The 20,331-nt window shown below is 39.8% G+C and overlaps 1 protein-coding gene across 1 annotated transcript in view; it reads right to left on the reverse strand.

Annotated features, from left to right (window-relative positions):
• Positions 1-20,331, reverse strand: part of SPTBN1 (spectrin beta, non-erythrocytic 1) — a 198,284-nt gene that overhangs the window by 140,194 nt on the left and 37,759 nt on the right. The window contains exon 2 of the mRNA XM_039249201.1: positions 3,806-4,000. Coding sequence (XP_039105132.1) covers positions 3,806-3,953 — 148 coding nt within the window. The 5' untranslated portion in view covers positions 3,954-4,000. The remainder of the gene's footprint in view (positions 1-3,805; positions 4,001-20,331) is intronic.

A 20,331-nucleotide genomic window follows, 5' to 3' on the forward strand; every position in this document is an offset into this window, starting at 1 on the left:
AGAAAAGATCTGTAAACTGGGTAAAAACTAGTTGCAAGTAGTCTGCCTTACCTTATTTCCTCAGAGACACAAATATTTAAAAGCCACTTAGTAAAGGACACAATCCAAGGTGGTTGTTACATTATCAATACAAGATGCACTATCAATATAGTACACTAAAAGATAAATTCCTGCAGTAATGTCTTTTGTAGATCACCTCAGAATTCAGACTGAAGTCTACAGAAGACTGAACATGTAGAGCACTGAAGAGGGACAGGAAACTTGGTATGTACATTTCTACTCACATTTCTACTGCTCTAACCAAGATTTCCCACTTTAGAATGTGCATCTGTAACAGAAACCCTACAACAGCACTCCCTCATGCTGGCTCTATCACTATACTACTTCCCAATAATGAACAGAAGATATTTCTGTCTTCTCAAAATGAGATGCCAGACTTCCACAGCATTCCCACATTTAAGCATGTCTTTAAGATAACTCTGTTGAGTCTGAGACTTTAACTCTTACTAGACTTTAGCTAGGACTAGAAGAAATAGTCTCAGACACCCAAGGAAATAGACCAGACAAACATCAATACTCTACAGCAGTCTTGAAATGTGATTCCCAGACCAGCCACATCAGCATCACCTGTTAGAAATGCAGGGATTATCAAGCCCTTTCCCAGACTTACTGAATCAGAAACTCTGGGGGTCAGCCCAGCAATGGACAAGATGACCAGGTGATTCTGATGCATGCTCACATTCTAGAATCACTGTTACAGACAATGTGGACTGTTCTGTTACTCTTTTTTTCAGCATGTAAGATTTCTTAAGAGAGTTCAGAGATTTTTCTGTCCCACAGAGCGGGAAGTCAGATAACAAGAAAATCTCCTTCAATACACAGATGATTTTCCTGATTATTTTCTGGATTCACTGAATGCATTTTTTTTTTTTAAATAAACATCATTGAACCTGGAGGCAACATGTTTTCTTTTCAATAACTTGTCATGGTTACTCATGGCTTCTTCTAGACCACAAGATGCATTCCTGAGCCTTTAAAATCTTTTTAAAAACATGTCTGAATTACTCATTATCAGTGCCCTATACCAATATGCTTTGAATCTTTCTGTATTTTACTGAACATAGAAAAACAGTAAAGTATACACTTTGGAGCCAGTCTGCCTTAGCCACTTATCAGCAGTGTGAGCTTGGGCAAGCTGGTTTAATCTCTCCATGCCTCAGTTTCCTCATCAATATACACTGTAAATAATAATAATGTCCCTCATATATGGTTGTTCGAGGATTAACTGTTAATATATACAATGCATTTAGAACAATTGCCCGTACCCAATAAACACCAGGTTAAGTGCTTACTATTATTATCATTAACTATAGGAGTTCAGGGACCCAGATAAGATGGAAGGAAAGCCACCCTAGGAAGTTTAAGGACAAGTGAGCAATACTAAGGACAGCTGGAGATATCCTCTAGAACTGCAGGAAAGACCAGATGCAAAGAGCAAAGAACTGATCTATAGTTGCAAATATGTATTTTTTCTTTTTTTTAATGTTTATTTATTTTTGAGAGAGAGAGGGAGACAGAGTGGGAGCAGGGGAGGGGCAGAGAGAGAGAAGGAGATACAGAATCCGAAGGAGGCTCCTGGCTCTGAGCTGTCAGCATAGAGCCTGATGCGGGCTTGAACTCATGATCTGTGAGATCATGACCTGAGCCCAGGCCAGATGTTTAACTGACTGAGTCACCCAGGCACCCCCATATTATTATTCTTAAAAGGGAGATGCTACATAGTAGCCTTGAACTAGAAAATAAATGACTCCTTATCAAAGGTAACTGTCCACCAAAATCATAGTGGTCTAAAGGCTTAAATGATGATTCAAGAAAAATTAGTAAGAGATTAAAGTACAAATCAATCCACTAGCACAAGCCAGCATCAAGGTTCTCATAAGGTTCCATGTTAATGAATAAGCTAGAAAATAAAGCTTCAATTCTAGAGTGACTATCTGGTTAATCATTGATTTATGCCCTTAGTCAGGCAAGCTCAAGAAAGATCATTAAATCACCACCACTCAAGAGACTAATTATCCTAAGGCAACTGAAAAACTTTCCTATAGCATTTAGTTAGCTGTAAACCCAGCATCCATTTCCCTTCTCCTCTTTCCTCTTACAATACAAATTTTCTAGCCAAGCTGCTCTGATGGGACTGACCCCCTCCACCTCACCCCACAACCCCCACACCAAAAGTACATCCTGATTAGCTGATGTCAATCAGTGTATCCTCTTCTCTGATTCCACAGGAAGTGAGATTCTAAGGGAGGCCCACAGTCCAATCATGATCAATCAGGTCAGTGAGACTGATCCTAGGAAATGGTAGAAGTACTGGGGCAGCAGAGGCGCTCTTTCCTCCTGGATGTCCCCTTACAGACAGATTTGGGACCTGGGGCAGCCATCTGGGAACTACAAGGCCACAAAGTATGGAGAAAGAAACTGGGTCCTGGGCAATCCATTTAAGCCCAGAAGTAAGTCTTGTTTAAAAGCCAAATTTGTCTTCTATGTGATCAATACATCTCTTTATCATTTAAACCACTTTGGGTTAGGTTTCCTTTTGCTTGCAATCAAGAGAACTCTAAATGATACATGCATCATAAGCAGATTATACTGTAAAGGTAAAAAGAAATGTGAGCTATTTGAACAATTAACAGTAAAATTACCTGTTAAATCATGGCTATGATTTGTGTGTCATGATTAAAGACATTAAAGAAAAAAATCACAGGGGCGCCTGGGTGGCTTAGTCGGTTAAGCATCCGACTTTCGCTTAGGTCATGATCTCGCGGTTCGTGGGTTCGAGCCCCGCATCGGGCTCTGTGCTGACTGCCAGCTCAGAGCCTGGAGCCTGCTTCAGATTCTGTGTCTCCTCTCTCTCTGCCCCTCCTCTATTCTCTCTCTTTCTTTCTCTCTCTCTCTCTCTCTCTCTCTCTCTCTCTCTCTCCCTCCCTCTCTCAAATAAATATTAAAAAAAGAAAAAAGAAAAAAGAAAAAATCATAAACTACTTTTCTCATTTGGAAGCCATTTTATTTAAAATATCAAAGTACAAATGCAAGACCTTAAATAGATTCCACTTTGACCCTTGGTTTACATATATTCAGTACTGCTGAGTTTTCTTCGTGAGAAAACTCCTTCCTGATTTCCAGGGCAATTTGAGGGCAAGACACTGCCCACCCCAACTAGGGTTAGGGTAAAAGTGTGTTCTAAGTATTCAACAGCAACTGGGAGTTATAAAGCACAAAGGAATGATATGTTTCTGCTAATTTTAATGAATCAAAATTAAAATTTTGAATGAATTAATGGCAATCTTACCCGGGATAGCATTAAATATGACCTCACCAGATTAAGTTATTGCTTTTTACATCTAAAACCCTTGCATGTCACACTTAACTACCTTTGATCAGTCAAAGGAGTCTACTGGAACAAGTCAGGTCAACTAAAATATCACAGGAACTAAGCACACAGGCTAATTTGTACATTTGTCTGAATATGGTACAATATGCATTATTTTGAAATGTAAGAGGAGTCAAAAATAAAAGAATTCTTACAAACCTAGGGCAGCTCGAAAAATCACTCAATCATTTTGGCCTTAGGATCGACAGTTCCCCAAGTAGGGACCTGGCTACCTTGTGCAATGGTCAACTTGCCCTCCTGGGACATAAATTTAAGTAGAGGTGAGCTGACCTTCCTTGCAGGAGAGACAGGGTGGTGATTCTAAAGGGACTATAAGGCCCCTGGGCCTCTGTCACAGGGCATGAGAAGACTTACCTGCCAAAGCCTTGATGCGGGACCGCTCGAAGAGCCTCGCGGAGCTGTTCTCATTGTCCCAGTCATCCACATCCCAGCGGTTGTTGACATCGCTGTACTGCTGTTGGATCTCAATGTTGTCATAGTCTGTGGCTACTGTGGTCGTCATCTTGAACTGTCTCAGCTGCTCCTCCACATCAGCTCCTTCTTACAGTTCTGTGAGGAAGAGAAAGAAAACCGTATTTAGGTGTCTAAAGTGCGTTGTGCTTCCATGAAACCTGCTGGGATAAAGGTGAAGCAGAAATGTAGAACAATTCCTACATGTCAAGAGGAGGTTTCTGGGGTCAGTCAATGCTGGTTTTGAACTTCAGCACTGCCTCATAACACATGTGTGACCCTGACTAGGTTATTGAACATCTCTGAGTCTCAATTTCCCCAACCATTAAAGAGAAAAGATAGTCTCCATGTTGTTGACAGGACTGAAATAGATGACATATATCCACCACAGAGTGAGTTTCTTCTCTCTTCGTAAAGTTTTTTTGTGGTTTTAAAGTTTTATTTAAGAACTAAGATAAACACTACGGCTTCTGAATGAATTCACTTATTTCTACTGTGTACCACCATAAACTATAAACTTTTAGCTTCTCCTAGAAATTCACAAAATGTTATATATGAGAACAGATCATTTCACATAAATATCTCATTTTCATATTAGAACTAGCAGATGCCTAATATCAAATGAAATAGTACATGTAAGGCACCAAGGGCGGTTCTGGTGCATAGCAGAGGCTCAAAAAATAATGACTGCAATTATTATACTGTTGTTATTTACAAATTTTATGACCAATACCCACTTCTCAGGGACCCACCCAGGTCACATATTTTACAAGAACAAATAAGAAACAAGAATCTAGGCCTCCACTTTTGGTCCACTGCTGTCTTCACTTTACCAAAATGCCCTCCGAGAATTATGAGAAATACATTTAGCTTATTTAAATATAGCTTCTTCTCTCCTCAATACAGTTGTGATTCATCCACTGAACTAGAATGTACTTAGGACTTACTACATGCTCAGCACTGTTTCAGATGCTAGGGATAATAGCAAACAAGATTAGGACTCAGGTCTAGTGAAGCCTATGGCCTAGGAGGAAGAGCTAAACAAAAAGCACACAAGAAAAGGCAAAGAGTTGAAAGAAAGTAAAATGAAAAGTAGAGTGATACAATAGAGACAGTGATCAACCACACTGTATTATAAGCCTCCAAGTTGCTAAGAGACTACATCTTATTGTTCACACCACACCCCCCCCACACACACGCATGTACGCACGCATGTGTAATTACACACGATAATTACATCATGTGACAGATGTTAGCTAATGCCTCAGTGGTGATCATGTTGCAATACACATGTATATCAAGTCGACATGCTGTACACCTTAAACTTATATAACATTATACACAATTATATCTCAATTTAAAAAAGAAAGAGAGGGGCATCTGTGTGGCTCAGTCAGTTAAGTGTCTGACTCTTGATTTTGGCTCAGGTCATGATCTCATGGTTTGTGAGTTCGAGTCCCATGTCTGCTTGGAATGCTCTCCCTCCCCTCCCACTCTGTGCACCCTCATCAAAAATAAATGAATAAACTTAAAGAGAGAGAGAGAGAGAGAGAGAGAAGTCTGAGACTATTTCAGAATTGGTGGTCGGGAAAGGCCTCTCTGAGTCAGTATTTATTTATTTATTTATTTATTTTTATTTTTATTTTTATTTTTTTACATCTGAGTCAGTATTTAAAATGAGATCTCAGTATCAAAAAGGAATAGATCATGCCCAGATCAGGAGAAATAGCATTCTAGGCAAAGGAAAGACTTTATATTGAGAAGCAGGATATCTTGTTAGGAGGAATGAAGAGGTCAATGACCCAAATAATCACCCATCTTCGCTCAAACACAAACATTTGGACAGGAATAAAATCCTCGATTCCCATCAGGTGAACATAATCAATCTCAACAATATACATGTATGAGTAGGTTAATTTTAATACCTCCATTAGCAACATATTTAACCACATTTTATAAAAACAAAAAAAATTACAGAAACTTAGGCCAATTAACTATATTCTATTGATATTACAGTTTGTTGCTTTTCACATGGAGTCATAACCCCTTCAAAAAAAAAAAAAAGTCAATAATGTTATGTACCATTTGACCTTGGGAGATGGTTAATTTTCACAACTATGTCAATACCAAAGACTTTCATAAAATTCAGCCTTGGAGAATGCCATCTCTATGGGGGGGAAAAATGTGAAAGTGCTATGAATTATAAATTTCTAAAAGTAGAGAAAGTGCAATTCAACCCAAGCAATGGTGAAATCTAAACACTACATACCTCTTGAGATTCGTGCTGGATATTTGGTGCCACCTGCTGACCAATGAGGACAAGCCACACCATGGCCTCCAGGGAAGCTACCAACCTGTGCTCCAATCCACCACACCTGACTGCGGGGTAAACCCAACAGCAATGCTTTCCCCTAGGGACCCTCTTCCTACCACTGACTTATCCCCAAGTCAGTGACTGCTGCAGGGGCGTTGGGTGGTATAGTGCCTCTCAAGTCAGCAACTGCTTTCCATAAATTTCCCAACATGCGTTAATCCTTCTCTAAGCTTTAAATAAATCATTCAAAGCATGTAAGCACATTTTGTTCTAAAAAGTTTTTCTTCAGTGGTGTTCTTTAATAACATAATTTTTCCTTAAAGGAAAGAGCAAAGTGGGAAGCAAAGCTCCTACTAGTCTGTGTACAATAGATATATCGATGCTATCAGTTAGTTCTTCTTATTCAATTGGTTCACTTGAGTGTGTAAGAACTTGGGTATCAGGGTCATTTTTTTCTTCAATATTCTCCATTTGTCCTAAGATAATATCCTTATCAAACAGTTGCTTCTTCATAATGATGGAAGATGGAAGCTTTTTCTTTCAGGGCATCAGTGCAATATTAAAACAAAACATCCCCACCAGGGACACAGGGAAAGGGTGCTTCTATGTTTTCAAGATCAACAACAGAGTACCCTGAGGATAAAGGAAAAGTCGGAATCAAGGAAAGATGTGGATGAGTGTGCCCATGGCATGGGGATTCCATAAAGTTCAGCATGCTATAAACATCATTATCCCCTAGTGCATTTCAACAAGTGCCAGCTGAGAGGGCAGTTACTATCACACATGGAGGTGTCTCTAGTAGGTTATCTATAAAGGGCTAGATTTTCCTAAGGTGCTATCAGCCATGTGACCCCACAGCCAGTGAAGTAATCTGTACTTCTTAAATGGCTGTGGGGAGATTAGGAGGAGAGAAGAAAGGAGGGCTGGCCATCTTGGAACTCTGCCTGGTGGGTCTGCCATTTGGAAAGTCCGAGAGGGCTATATAAAGTTGGCATGAAACAAGATGCTCTCCTCTCCCAGAGAAGGTTCCTCCCTGCCCCTAAGGGCTCAAGTGAGGGCCTGGATTCTATATAACTTGCTCACCACAGCAGGAACTCATTAAATAATAAAAATCAATAATATCCTGGGTACAATAAGTAATACCCAAGCTTTTGTGGCTTGGTTTTGGGAAGACTGGTAAAAGTACATGACCACTTTCCCAGCCCTGAGGGACAGGGGGAGTCTGTGTGAAAAACAAGGAATATCTAAGAAAAAGCCAAGGCCTCTCCACAAAATTACTCTTCTCTAACCCTACATCCTATGAACTGGAATTTTCCAAAAGATACTAAAAAAATTCCAAAAGCTCACCATTTTCTGCTTCAATAAGAAGACAATAATTTTATCTCTTTAAATGGCAGACCAAAACAGAAACAGATCAGGAAATGATTACCCTAGATCTAGAAGGCAAAGGTTCCTACAACTCTTGCATGTGCTACTATAAGGTCATAACCATCAAGAAAAAAGCCAGACCATCGTCATTCCAAGTTTTAGTAGTATTCTATTAGTTTGCGTTTTTATTGATTAAAATTATGTAAGTCAATTAACGGCAAAGTTCAGAGGAGAAATACCGTATCTGTTAACTTTACAAGATGCCAAATCTGTAAGCTCCTTCCCTATCCTGACACCTGCTCCCTAGACAGCTAAGTGCTAAGAAGAATCATCAGGTCAGTGTCTAAAATGAATCCCCTAATTCCTCCCTCCAGACCTGTTTTCCCTTCCATCACTCCCTGACTAAACGGCACCTTCCTTTCTTCCAGTTACCTAAGCTGGACACACTGCAGTCCTCATCTCTCCATCTCCCCCCAGCTTCGGCCCCCGAGGCTGCTGGTACCTCCTGAAAATCCCATGAGTTAGCTCAAGCAACAGTTTCTTCTTTTTCCAGCAACTCACCTCCAATTTTAACCCCTAACCCTTTCCCCTACATTGCCACCAGAGGGACCATTCTCAAATGTAAGTCCCATCATTTCATTCCTGTAACTAAACCCACCAATGCCCACACCTTCAGAATAATGCACAGAAACTTTTGAAAAGAAATGTGACTTCATGAGGGAGCTCTGACCAGCTCTCCAGCCTGGTTTCAAGATTAATGTCCTAAGCTCTTGTAGCTTCTGAGAAAAAAATGTCAGGCTCTTGACTTACCTCCAGACTACCTGGAAACAGCTTTCACCTCTTCCCACAAATCCTAGCTTAAGTATCACTTCATCCAGGAAGCTACCTCTTCTCAGTTACCACCAGTAGCTCCTGGTCTGAATTAAGACCACCTGAGATCAGACTGCATATGCCTATGAGGGAGCTCCCAGACACCTTACACACCACTTGATCTATCACTTACCATTATACGAAAGCTTCTAGTTACTTATTGTCAACAAGCCATAGGCTTTCAAAGTTACATTCCCATCTTACTGTCCCTGTATCTTCTCCATTCTCAGTGGGGTGCTTGGAAATATTAAGTGCTTGCTAATTATTTATCTGTGGCTGGTTGGCTGGGTGGGAGACTGGTAGATGGAGGTCTGGAAGGTAAGGGCACAGGGGAAATGTCAATTCAAGCTGCCACTCTGGTACCATCTCATCAGTCACAAAGGCCAAAACACATACTCTTCTGAGCTACACAGATCTCCTAGGCACCTTGCTTTCAAGGAAGTCACGATTTTAGACTTGAACATAGATTTAATAAGGTACTTCTCCATGTACATATTAAAATTTACGTTTCCCTTTTTAATTAAGTTTTACCCATGAAAAGAATTTATTTTTTATCTGAACTGTTCAGGTTTTAGAAAGTAAAGCAGTAAGTAGACAATAAATGGGATTTTCACCACACACACACATACACACACACCCCTCCTTAATACTCAATTTTTAAAATTTTATTTGAGAGAGAGAAGAGAGAGAACATGAGGAAAAGAAAGGGGCAGAGAGAGAAAAAGAGAATCTTAAGTAGGCTCCATGCTGAGCCTTGCCGTGGGTCTCAATCCCATGACCCTGGGATCATGACCTGAGCCAAAATCAAGAGTGGGATGATCAGCGGACTGAGCCACCTAGGTGCCCCTTTAATACCCATTTTTAATTAAGGGCTCTAATAAATTAAATGAAAATGAAAAAGGTAACTAACAGTTGCCAATCCTTTTTGAAGAAGAAAACCATATGCTAATAATTATTTTGGCAGAATCCACAGACCCAAATGTTCTGCAAACACTTAAAACCCTCCCACTTTACTCCTAAAAGAGTTGAAAAAACATACACTGGATTGCTGCTATGCTATCTTTAAAAACAGTTCTGCTTAGGGACTTTGAAGGGACCAAACTGTGTGTCTGACAATTTCCAGGAAGAGACCCAGCAGAGTTCTCCATCCTCTCAACTATAACATTCCCAGAAAGTAAGGCAGTCACACCCTGTTTGCAATGTACCGAGTCATCCTGTAGCATGAATAAAACAGCCAACAAAGAGGAATATCTGCAAAAAATCACATCTAGAACCACAGCGATGGATAAACCCAGCTAACATATTGTTATTCAGGTTCATGGGAGCTAGAAGAAGAAAGGGAACTTTCACAAGAAGGCCCAAGACACCACCTTAAATATTCAGAGTTCTCTGCTCACAAAACCAAGACATAAATGATAGATTCTACTGTGACAGCTAACAAAGTCACATGCCCAGTCCCAGTCCTTTACAGAAGTATCATTCACTACCTTTTTTTTTTTTTTTTTTTAAGTAAGCTCTATGCCCAACATTGGGCTTGAGCCCATAACCCTGAGATCAAGAGTCATGATCTATCAATTGAGTCAACCAGGCACCCCAGTACCATTCACTTTTAAAATGACCAGTTTACTTGCTGCTTTATAGGAATATATCAACTATACAGAAAGCATGATACAGCTATACAAACAAACAATTCATAGAATCAGGCCATTTTGAGAAGCAGGTATGCTCAGATACTTGCTTAATAATTACCAATCATTAACAAAGGTGGTCTTCAAACACTCTATGCTAACTTTGGTCTGTTTAATCAATGACAGAATAGGTTAAAATCTCCCACTGTGAATGTGGATTTATCAGGTTTTCCTTATAATTCCCTGGATATATACAAATACAGATCATATCTATATTATCTTCTTGGTGGGCTAATAACATGGAAATAGTCTATTTTCTCCCTATTCACACATTAACTCTACTTTTTTTATTGTAATATTTACCTGGTATATTTTTTCCATTCTACTCTTTTACCTTCCACAGTCATTTTGTTTTAGGTTTTTAGTTATGTCTCTTATTTTTAAATCTAATCCAAGAGTTTCTGTCATTTTGTGGGCAAATATAATCCATTTACATTTATTAGGATTATAGTCATATTTGACATTTCAACCAACTTGTTTTCTATCTTAACTAAAGAGATGGGGAGCCATTGGACAATGTTACAGCTGTGAGCCCAATGTCTATAATATCTTTGTCACCCTTGAATCCTGAGCCATAAGAACTCAATGTAATCTTTAAAATGCAGAGAGCTGAAGAGTCTAACAACCAAAGAAAATGCTAATATTTAAAATAGCTTAATTTTCAAGCTGGCTTACTTTATGTGAGGAGAGTACTTTACTTGCTTTTTCATTCAATCCTTCCCAGCAAGCTTTGAGGTAGAAATCATTACTAGCACTACTTTATTTATTTTTATTTTTTTAAAGTAATCTCTACACCCAATGTGGGGCTCGAACTCACAACCCCAAGATCTGCTCTACTGACTGAGCCAGCCAGACACTCCTATTAACCTTATTTTAGAGATGAATAAACTAAGGCTTTGCTCCAGGAAAGAGAACAAGGAAATGAAGAAGACAACGGGATTTGAATCAGGTATGTAGGACTCCATAGCCCATGTTTTAAATGAATAACTTAGCCTGCATTTTGAAGCACAAACCTTTAGTAGTGGTCCGTATCAGAAAAATATCTGGGGCACCTAGGTGGCTCAGTCGGTTGAGCATCCGACTTTGGCTCAGGTCATGATCTCGCGGTTTGTGGGTTCAAGCCCCACATCGGGCTCTGTGCTGACAGCTAGCTCAGAGTCTGGAGCCTGTTTCAGATTCTGTGTCTCCCTCTCTCTCTGACCCTCCCCTGCTCATGCTGTCTCTCTCTCAGAAATAAATATTTTTTAAAAATTTAAAAATATTTAATGGACTCAAGGTTCTTAAACAAATTAGTAAATAGATTAGCCCTCTTCAAAGTCTAATTACTGCATAAGGCAGCAAGTGACCTAAATGGGCCTCCTAACTTGTGCATTCTCAATGGAGGGGATATTCCTCCCAAAGAGTGAAAATCCATTGTGGGAATGAGGGAGGAAAATATTCTTTCTGATGTAAGCACAGAGATATGGAGTATCTGTAGCATTAAAATTTCATGGATGGGAAATTAGGGGGGGAAATGTCTAAAAGACTCCTGGTAGAGAAAAGGAATAATGAAAAGAAGTTTTAAAAGCACCATCCAAAGCTAAGAGAAAATATGTATCACCTTTAAGTAAATGAAGACCTGAAGGCAGCCACAGAGGATAGAAGATGAAGAACAAAAAAATTTTGTGTAGAAAGAATTAGAATTTCATATACCAAAGGTCCCATTCATCATATCTCTGATGTAAAAATCCACAGTGGGCTACTCTCCCCAAACACTAATATATGTGTTTTAGGGAAATAACATTCAAAGACTAAAGTACCTATTGCAAATTTTCTGCTATAGACTGAATGTTTGTATCCCCCCTCCCTCCCAGCCAATTCACATTAAATCCTAATGCCCAATATGGTGGTACTGAGAGGTGGGGTTTGGGAAAGGTGATTAGTGTCCCTATAGACACTAAGAGGGACAGAGAGTATAATGTCACTCATTCTTCCAGGAGAGGCTACAGAAACGCGATAGCCATCTATTAACTAGGAAGCAGGTCCTCATCAGACACCGTATCTGCCAGCACCCTGATCTTGGAACTTCTAGGCTCCACAACCATGAGAAATAAATGTCTGCTGTTTACCTATGGTATTTTGTTATAGCAGCTCAAAGGGACTTCATTCCCAATATTCAGAAATAACCTCTTTCCTACACACGTGAAAGATGCCCCAAAAAGGCTGATACTAGTTTTATGAACAGAGTTCTAGGAACAAATTTTATTTTTTAACATGGGCATGTTAAGTCAGGTTCTATGTGGAGGAGCTAATCTCCTTTCCTTATTGTAAAAGAAATTATTTTAAAAGATTTCACTAGCGAAAAACACATTGGCCATAATTCATTTTATTTTAAAGCAGCCTATTAATAAATATCCATCACTATGGCTTAATAATTTATATTCCACAATGACCAACAACAGATTTCTACAACAAGGAGGATTATAACTCAGGGGAGAAAACAAGGCTTCACTCTGACCTTCCTCCATTTTATAGGGTAAACTGCATAAAAAGCAGTGGAATTATAAACAATTCTTATTTGAGTGTCTTAAAGGAAAGGAAAATTCTTAATATACTGAATAGAAATTTATCCTCTTTTCCTATTTGTACATGAAATTTTTTAATAAAGTATCTAATTTATTTTCTCTGTCTACCTATGATACCATCCAAATTCTAAATATAAATCTGCAAGCCCTGAAGGTTTTTTAGACTAGCTTTATTTTGAAAACAGCTCTAGACAGAAAGACTTTTTATTGTGAGAACAGATCTAGAAAGAAAGCTTTTGCAATGTCTACCTATAAGCCTCAAAATCACCTAACTTGAATCAAAAAAAAAAAAAAATTACAACAATTCCTACTAAATACATGACTATCCTTATTGGCAGCTAAAGGCCAAACTTGTTTTTGTCTCCTTACAGAGAGAAGTAATTAAAACTGAAATCATTAACTCAATGCAGACCTAACACCATGATCTGATAGCCAATGTGGGGTTTCTAAGCCATTATAAGTAACTATTTTGGTCTTACCCTTATTCCCAGATAGTTTTAAATTACAGTAGAATATAGGCCTAATGGCACTGCTGCCAAAATGCTGATCCTGAATTTCAGACGGTTTGGCACTTCACTGCCTTATTTGCGAAAGTTCCTAAGTCAGTATCATGTGTGCCCAACTGGAACAACAGAGGAGCAATAATGTGCTTTCTATTTGGAAAGTGGAGTTTTCCTTCTAGAGTAGCCCAGTGCCAAAATTCTCTGCAAATCTATCAAGCGAAAATGAGTACCTCTATTTCCTGGCATAGTGACCAAATGAAGGAAATACATAAAATGGCAATGAAAATCAACACTATGTAAAGTAATAAATGAGGCACAGATACCCTAAGCTCCAGAGGGCCAGGATCTTCTCTGTTCTGATTATTTTTATACCACTGACACCAGCATCATGCTTAAGCCGCAGCAGGTGTTCAAAAACAATTATGAATTAAAATGGCAGGTGTGAGGAGCAGTGTTCACTCCAGAGCAGTTCTGAAACACAATGCTTTTTCCTGCCTAAATCATATGTATCCTGGACGCCAATAAAACTCTCATTGTTACCTAAGTGGGGACCTTCTCTTCACTCAGTTTCATTTAGAAAGGGATCAATTTTTACAAGAAGTCTGTTTTCAAATGTTACAAAATAAGATCGTATTTGAATAGGAATGGAGCAATCACTAATTTCACAATCTCATTTGGGATAAATAAATATATGTATCTTAATACATAATGCTTTAAGAGTCATTTCCCTTTACAAAATGACCCAAACCCTAGGCTTGTCTAATACCCAATTTTCCAAAGGTTTAAATATTTCTAGTTAAATTTTCTCAGACAGTAGTTCAAACAATTCTCGTTGCTCAGGTTAATACTTCGGCAGAAAGCCTTTCCCTACGAATGCCTGGTTAATGTTTCCCAAGCCTCCTTAGAAATCTGTAACCTTTCAAATGAACAAAATGAGTAAAGGTTGGGCTATGATACTTGAAAAGGAGAAGTGACATTAATACCAGAAAGTAACATTCAAGTAAATACCATTTTAACATGATCAAACCTCAATTACTAAAAATTATTTAGAAGTGATCAATTTGAAAAACTTTTCTTTTAAAAAAAAAAAACACCATTTAACAATTAATACAGGCTGAACCCCATGAGAATTCTGCACGTACTTTCAAAAGCTTGATTCCAAAGGTGATCAGTATCAAGCTTGGTAACAAAGGTCAGTTAAAGTAAATGTGGAGATCCATTTTGGATTTCTAGAACATTTAAATGTTCACGTATGAGAAAAAGGAGCCACAGTGCTTAAAATGTTCCCCTAGACTTAGAATGACAGAGACACTCTCTGATACATAACTAAAAGCATGCATTCATCATAGGTGACCAAGCACAAGTACATCTACCACAGGGCCAGATCCTAACCTGACCAACTGAGTCAACTCAGCACCCCACATCAAACTTCTCATAAAGGCACAGATTAAAGCATGGCCTACCCAAAGCTACAGGGACATGGGCCTGCAATTCAAATTTGCTGTTGCTCAAATCACTTCAAAATGAAAATAAGGTCTCAGGGGGTGAAGTCCTTAATCAGGTTCAAGAGGAAAGGAAACCAGCAACTTTCCTTGTTCCCCCAACAGCAGAAAATAGGCTCAAAAGAACAAGAACTAGAGCATCCAGAGCATTCCCTTTAAAAGCTCCCTACTGATACGATTTTGGAAACTGCATTTTTGAACTCCTCACCTGAAAAAAATCAAGCCTAGACTTTTATCTCCTTGAAATATGTTATTAATAAACCAGTTTTCTATTTCCCAAAATATCTACAACATAACATGCACTTTGTTTTTCCAGCTTCCAAATGCTTTCAAAGAAGTAAGTTACTTCTTTTGCCAAACTCAGCAACAGAGTGAAGAATGAACGGATGATGGCAGGGTAAATGAGACAACTGGAGGCAATAAATTCTGTTAGCATTCTGTGATTCTGTGCAGACAGAAAATCAGGGGGTGGGTTCTCCAGCGGAGCCTGAATATTCAGGGATGTCTGAGTGAACTCTGATGCTATCTTTCATGCCATCAAACGCTAAAGCCGATTTGAAAAGATTCATTCAGGTAATTAAGGGAAGCTTGCTAATCTCATTAGCAATGGAGCTACTATCTCTCAGTAACCTGTGACTTTTAAGACTGAGAAAACAGAACCAGGTCAGCCTGAACATTACTTTCTCTAGGAAGGCTCTTCTGAGGCTCCCAGTCCCAACCCCATGGCCTCTTGTTACATGTCCTTGGTAACTTTTCCTCACCGCATGTACCTATAGCATTTAAATAATTACATGTGTAATTGTTTGTTAAATGACTATCTCACCTTCCATTATACTCTCCAAGAGTTATTAGCCATTTGCCTCTTTTTCATCAATGTATACCCCAGATATAATACCTAGCACATAGCAGACAATAATCATTTAATGAATAAACTTAAAACTTTTTCACCTTCCAAGAGTATTATAAGCACTTTCCCAAATTTGCTATATCAAGAAAAAAACATGTCCGGTGTATTCAATGGTTAAGTCTTTTCAAATGAAAGCAAAAATCAAACAAAACCTGAAATAAACTCCTAAATGGTCATGAGTTACCTGCATTTATTTTTTACTGTATTTACCACATTACAACTTTTAACCTCCCTGACTAACCAAGAAGGAAAACTTCAAATGGCAACTTCAACTTTAAATTACGGAGGTTAATTTCCCCAGTAAAAACTGCATTGTCAGCTGAATAGCCATACTCAAAGGGTGCCAAGTCGAAGATGAAAAGTGTGGTGGGTCAGGTCCATTACCCAGGGCCCAGACAGAAAGTATACCTAGAAGCCTCAGAAAGCATATTTAGCACAGTGAAGGACACTGAACCAAGAAGAGGCTCAAAACCGTTCAAAAACACTGTCGGTATCCATTTTAAGTACCCCACGTTGGAAGCGGTGAAAACTGACAGCAGTCCAAAGAAAATGTGGTAAGCTCAGCATGAAGTGCCAGCAGAAGGCAGTACAAACATGAGTAGCTTGGTTGTTAGAAATGAAGTCATCAGCCCAGGGCACTGACCAACTCTAGAGTGCTGAGAAGGGGGCAGCCAGGTTGGAAGACACCTGGGAGTCTGTGACGAGGAGCTAGGACCTCACAGGGGAAAAAGTCTTAGAGGGATGCTCGGCATCTACCCTTAAGGATAGCTTCAGGAGCTCTCATGTGGGCACTGGCACAAACTCCTTGGCAGATAGGGAGCAACAAACTCAGTGACTCAGGGTCAGAAGGTGCTTTCTAACAACTAGAGCTCTCCAAAAAGTGCAGAAGGTTGGCCAGAGAGCAGAGAGCTCACCTTATCACCAGCGATTCACACAGGGTGGGGGGACGTACTGTATGACAGGGAAGCTACAGAGGAAACCAAGTACTTTGTGGGAAGCTGGGCTACATGAATGCCAAGATCCCTTCCAACCAGCAGGCCCCTATGATTCGGTTAACCACAAAGTATTTACCATTCTTACGATCAGTACACTGTAATACTACAGTACTCGAAACTTAGTTCCCAAGGTTTGCATGGTACTCTCTCTTCGATGGGAGTTTAAGGGATATTTCAAAAGAATGACTTTTCCGTTCCTATTTTTAAAGGAATCTCTCTTACGTTAATTATAGCCATCTTTGTGTTTTCATATAAGGAAACTATTTGCATTCTCTTTAAAACAAAAGTGCTCTTCTGCAAACACTTACAAATATTTTCATTGACTTGCACAACCCCAGTAGAAAAAAACTGGCAACAGTTTTGAAACTGGCTTTTACTTTTTTTTTTTTTTAGAGAGAGAGCGTGGGAAGGGGAGAGAGGCAGTGGAAGGGGGGAGAGAGAGAGAGAGAGAGAGAGAGAGGGAGGGAGGGAAGGAGGGAGGGGGAGAAAGAGGGAGGGAGGGAGGGAGGGAGGGAGGGAGAGAGAGAGAGAGAGAGAGAGCGAGCGCCAAGTAGGCTCCATACTCAGTGCAGAGCCTGATGAGGGGTTCGATCCCATGACCCAGGGATCATGACCCAGGCTGAAATCAAGAGTTGGATGTTCAACTCACTAAGCCACCCAGGCACACCTGGTTTTTACATTTTGATGAAAACATTAATTTTAAGTGTATCATTGAAAATATTTATCGGGGTGCCTGGGTGGCTCAGTTGGCTGAGCGTCCGACTTTGGCTCAGATCATGATTTCAGTTTGTGGGTTCGAGGTCCACATCAGGCTCTGTGTGAACAGCTCAGAGCCTGAAGCCTGCTTCAGATTCTGTGTCTCCCTCTTTCTCTGCCCCTCCTTTGCTCAGACTCTGTCTCTCAAAAATAAATAAACATTAAAACTTTTTAAAAATGTTTATCAAAACAATTATTTTATTAGGCAACTTTATACTTTATTAATACCATAAGTTACCAAGTAAAATCTACATTCATTAAAAAAATCTTTTAATTAGAAAATACTGCCTTTACTGGCATAACATCTCTGTGACCCAAAGCATATTATTGAGTCTGGAAGGGACTGTTCTTTTGCAAAAGGTAGAGACATTCCTGATACCTAAATAACGTGTAAAAGCAAAGTTTTTATTTAAGGAAGTCAGATATGTCAGAATACACAACAGCTTGTGCTTTATAAACCCTTTGTTTACACTGCTTAAATGAAAACCTCTCTTTGCGTCTTCAGTTTTGGGGGAAGAGTGCTGTATTTCAAATAGTTTCCTTAAGAAATTACTCTGTGATCCCCCTGATCAGGTTTTAAATTCATCAGTCACACCTAGGGTACTTAAAAGTCAACAGACACATATCCAGTATACAGCATCGGTCATTTTGCAGCCAAGTCCTGACATGATGAGAGTGATACTACGAAGATGAGTTGATGACAAACCAAATCAAATAACCAAGGTACCAAATCAGCTACAGAATTGGTTTTGTTATGGCTGTTTTAAATATAGTTCCTAGATATGTCCTTTTCTCACCTGTTTTCTATAGGCAGATCACGGTTGCACCAAAACATATCTGAAAAAAGTGAATACATTTGGAAGCATCAAGAAAGTGTGGGAAAGGGGCGCCTGGGTGGCTTAGTCGGTTAAGCGTCCGACTTTCGCTTAGGTCATGATCTCACGGTTCGTGGGTTCGAGCCCCGCGTCGGGCTCTGTGCTGACTGCCAGCTCAGAGCCTGGAGCCTGTTTCAGAGTCTGTGACTCCCTCTCTCTCTGACCCTCCCCTGCTCACGCTGTCTCTCTCTCTCTCCTAGAAATAAATAAAAATATTTAAAAAAAAAAGAAAAAGAAAGTGTGGGAAAACCATTCACTGTAACCATACTCAACTATGGGATGATGAAGAATTATTCATTTAGCAGTTTCTCTGCCAGAAGTTGGCTGTTTTTGCTTTCTGGTGATGTACCTGTGTTTTGATACTGCCATTTTGCTCAAAAAGTCTTTGATGTGTTCAAAGACTGGGAATGAGAGACCTGTTTGTGAGACCAGTGATGAGAGAAAGGATCAAAGTGGTGACTTACAAGGACGGTCATTGTCATACTTATGGAGATTTCTTGCCTGTAACTCTTGGGTACTTTTAAATTCTGCTAAATCCCTTAGACCCTCCAGGGGAAGGAGTAAGTAGCCAGTGTCAAAGATTTCTTCAAAACACATCTTGGCCCACTGGAAGACCACAGGGAGGGTAGTGGTCTGCTTAGTTTGCCCTGACTGCAAAGGCACCAACCAGGTGGGCAAAGACCCCTCACATTATGGAAGGCAGCCAATGGCTCATACAGTCTACTAAAAACTAGCCAAGTTCCCATGAGATCATTCTATCTTCAAATGAAGCATGCAAAGAAATGGAGTATAAGACACCAGAATGGAGACTCCTGTTTTGGGGGCAGGTGAGACTGGTTAAACAGGATCCAAAAATGCTATTTTTTTAAATTAATCAGCTCAGTAAAGTAAGCTCTATAGGGAAAGAAAAATTTTTTAACTTAGCAATCACTGACCAGAAGACTCAAACATAACCAGTTGTTAAAACCCCTCTTCATGTAAAATCCAGAATGACTACTGTGCCAGGAAATATGCCAGCTACACAGGCAAGGAGTATCAGTGTTCTTCTTGCCTCATGACCACAGAGGAAACACGGCAGTGACATCAAGTGCATTCTCCTTGAGGTAGGAGCTAGCTTATGTACCAGCTCAAGAGTCTGCACAGAGCTCTCTCTGGACTCCTAATGAGGACAAAGCCAATCAGGACTGGTCCTCTTCAATGAGATTGCTCACCACTCCCACATTCTCTAGGAACTTCCCTCAAGAAGTTCCAGAAAGTTCCTGCTAGCCAACTTGACAGGCTTTACAAATGAGGAAAAAGGAGACCTTCCCCCTTGCTTTCAGTATACATTCCAAGAACACACACACACACACACACACACACACAGAGCAAAGCCAGAGTTTACCTTTGGTTTTGCATGGAGATAGATTTTTCATTAACACATCTCTGTCTGACTTCAGGCTAAGTCCATTAATCTTTCCCTATGTACAGAACCTTGCAGAAAAAAGCAGGCTATGAGCCTGCATGCATACACATCCCAGCCCCAAAAGGTATTCTCTGAAGTGAATATTTATTTCATTTCCTCTAAATAGCAGGAGGGATCTTGCATCTCTGCCATGCCTCTGTTGCCAGAAATAGCAATGTCAGGAGCAGCCTTCTCTGATGTAAACCAACTCCTCAAGGAGGAGGGGCGGGCAGGTACAGCTAGACCACTCTATGGGCCTGACCATCCCACAGCACTAAATTGATGCCAGCTGTCCATTACTGTCTACATTCCTTAGGTCTCTGGAACCAGCTCCTGACAAGAATAACAAACCTTCACCATCAGCTTCCAGATGATAGCAGAGGTGAGGCCTTCAGGGCTAAAAAGCAGAAAACCACCAGCTTCCCCATCACAGCTACTGTGTCTCATGGAGGGAAGAGGGTATTTCAGAGGCTGGTGGGTGTCCTTTAGATAAGAGATGAATGAATTCTCTGATTCACATATCCTGAAAAGAAAAATACACACGTTTTTATTTTCTTCATTTCTCTGAGTTTTACAATTGGAAATGGATGCTGTCTTATTACAAGAATCAACGGCAGGTCTTGAAATGAACCCAAAGCCCTTTA

This window comes from Hyaena hyaena, unplaced genomic scaffold, assembly GCF_003009895.1.
Source record: "Hyaena hyaena isolate Hyena2069 unplaced genomic scaffold, ASM300989v1 scaffold_332, whole genome shotgun sequence".
Lineage (NCBI taxonomy): Eukaryota > Metazoa > Chordata > Mammalia > Carnivora > Hyaenidae > Hyaena > Hyaena hyaena.